Genomic DNA, 893 nt, shown 5'->3' on the forward strand with positions numbered 1-893 from the left:
GAGTGGCTCTGGCCACAGCCGCCAGCCCTGCCACGGGAGTAGAGAAAGCGCAAAGCAACGCGTTTTCGGTGCCAGCAGGCAGCCGGCCGTCCCCATAAAGCATCGTGTCCCCAGAAGCAAGGAGCCTGGTCTAGCCGGGGGCTTTGCGTGGAAAACAAGGGTCGTGTCGCTTGTCAGTGAATGGGGCTGCACGTCACTGCTGCACAGCAGAGCTCGTGCAAGGGGCTTTGAGATGGTGCAAGCGAGGTGCAGGTTGGGAGGTGGTGATGGACAGGCCAAGACAGGAAGATGGAGCCAACAACCAATGCTCTCCCCCGATGCTCTGCATCCCCTTCCAGCGTCCCCTGCAACAGCTTCACCCCGACCCACCCACACCCTTTGTGGTTCTAGTTTTTCATCTTATTTAGTTTGTTTTTAAACCCTGTGGAGATCAAATTGTGACTTGGCAGCTAACAGAGCTGGCCCTACCGGGCTCCCCAGACTGAGCAAAGATCTTGAGAAGAGACCAGAAGTCCTGGGGTGAGCGAAGCCCTCCCTACCCCTCGCCTGGCCCCGCGGGCCGCTCACAGGGTGGCGGTGGGGTACTGCGCCCAGCCCACCTCCTTGTACGCTGCCGTCACGTGGGTGTAGATGAGGGTCCTCATCTTGGTCCAGGCACCATGTGCCTCTGGGGTGAAGTCATTGGCGTATTCTTCAGCAATGACCTCCAGCATGACACCAGTGAGTTTCTGGGGGGAGCAAAGGGTGGATAACTCTGAGAGGCAGCTCACAGCAAGTTTAACTTTTTCCTACACAAATAATCAAATCCTGTGGCTGAGCGCCAGGAATGACAACCCTCCACGGGACAGACAGACGTTTGGGAGGTCTGTCAACACCCCAGGGGACCGCCCGGG

General features: G+C 58.1%; 1 protein-coding gene across 1 annotated transcript in view; it reads right to left on the minus strand.

The window, feature by feature from the left end:
* Window positions 1-563: 563 nt before the first annotated feature.
* The window catches only part of CYGB (cytoglobin), a gene marked incomplete at its 5' end in the record, with an annotated part of 1,120 nt that continues 790 nt past the window's right edge, over window positions 564-893 (minus strand). The window contains 1 exon segment of the mRNA XM_010137786.1: window positions 564-728. Coding sequence (XP_010136088.1) covers window positions 564-728 — 165 coding nt within the window.

Source organism: Buceros rhinoceros, unplaced genomic scaffold (genome assembly GCF_000710305.1).
Source record: "Buceros rhinoceros silvestris isolate BGI_N320 unplaced genomic scaffold, ASM71030v1 scaffold34436, whole genome shotgun sequence".
In the NCBI taxonomy this organism is placed as follows: Eukaryota; Metazoa; Chordata; class Aves; order Bucerotiformes; family Bucerotidae; genus Buceros; species Buceros rhinoceros.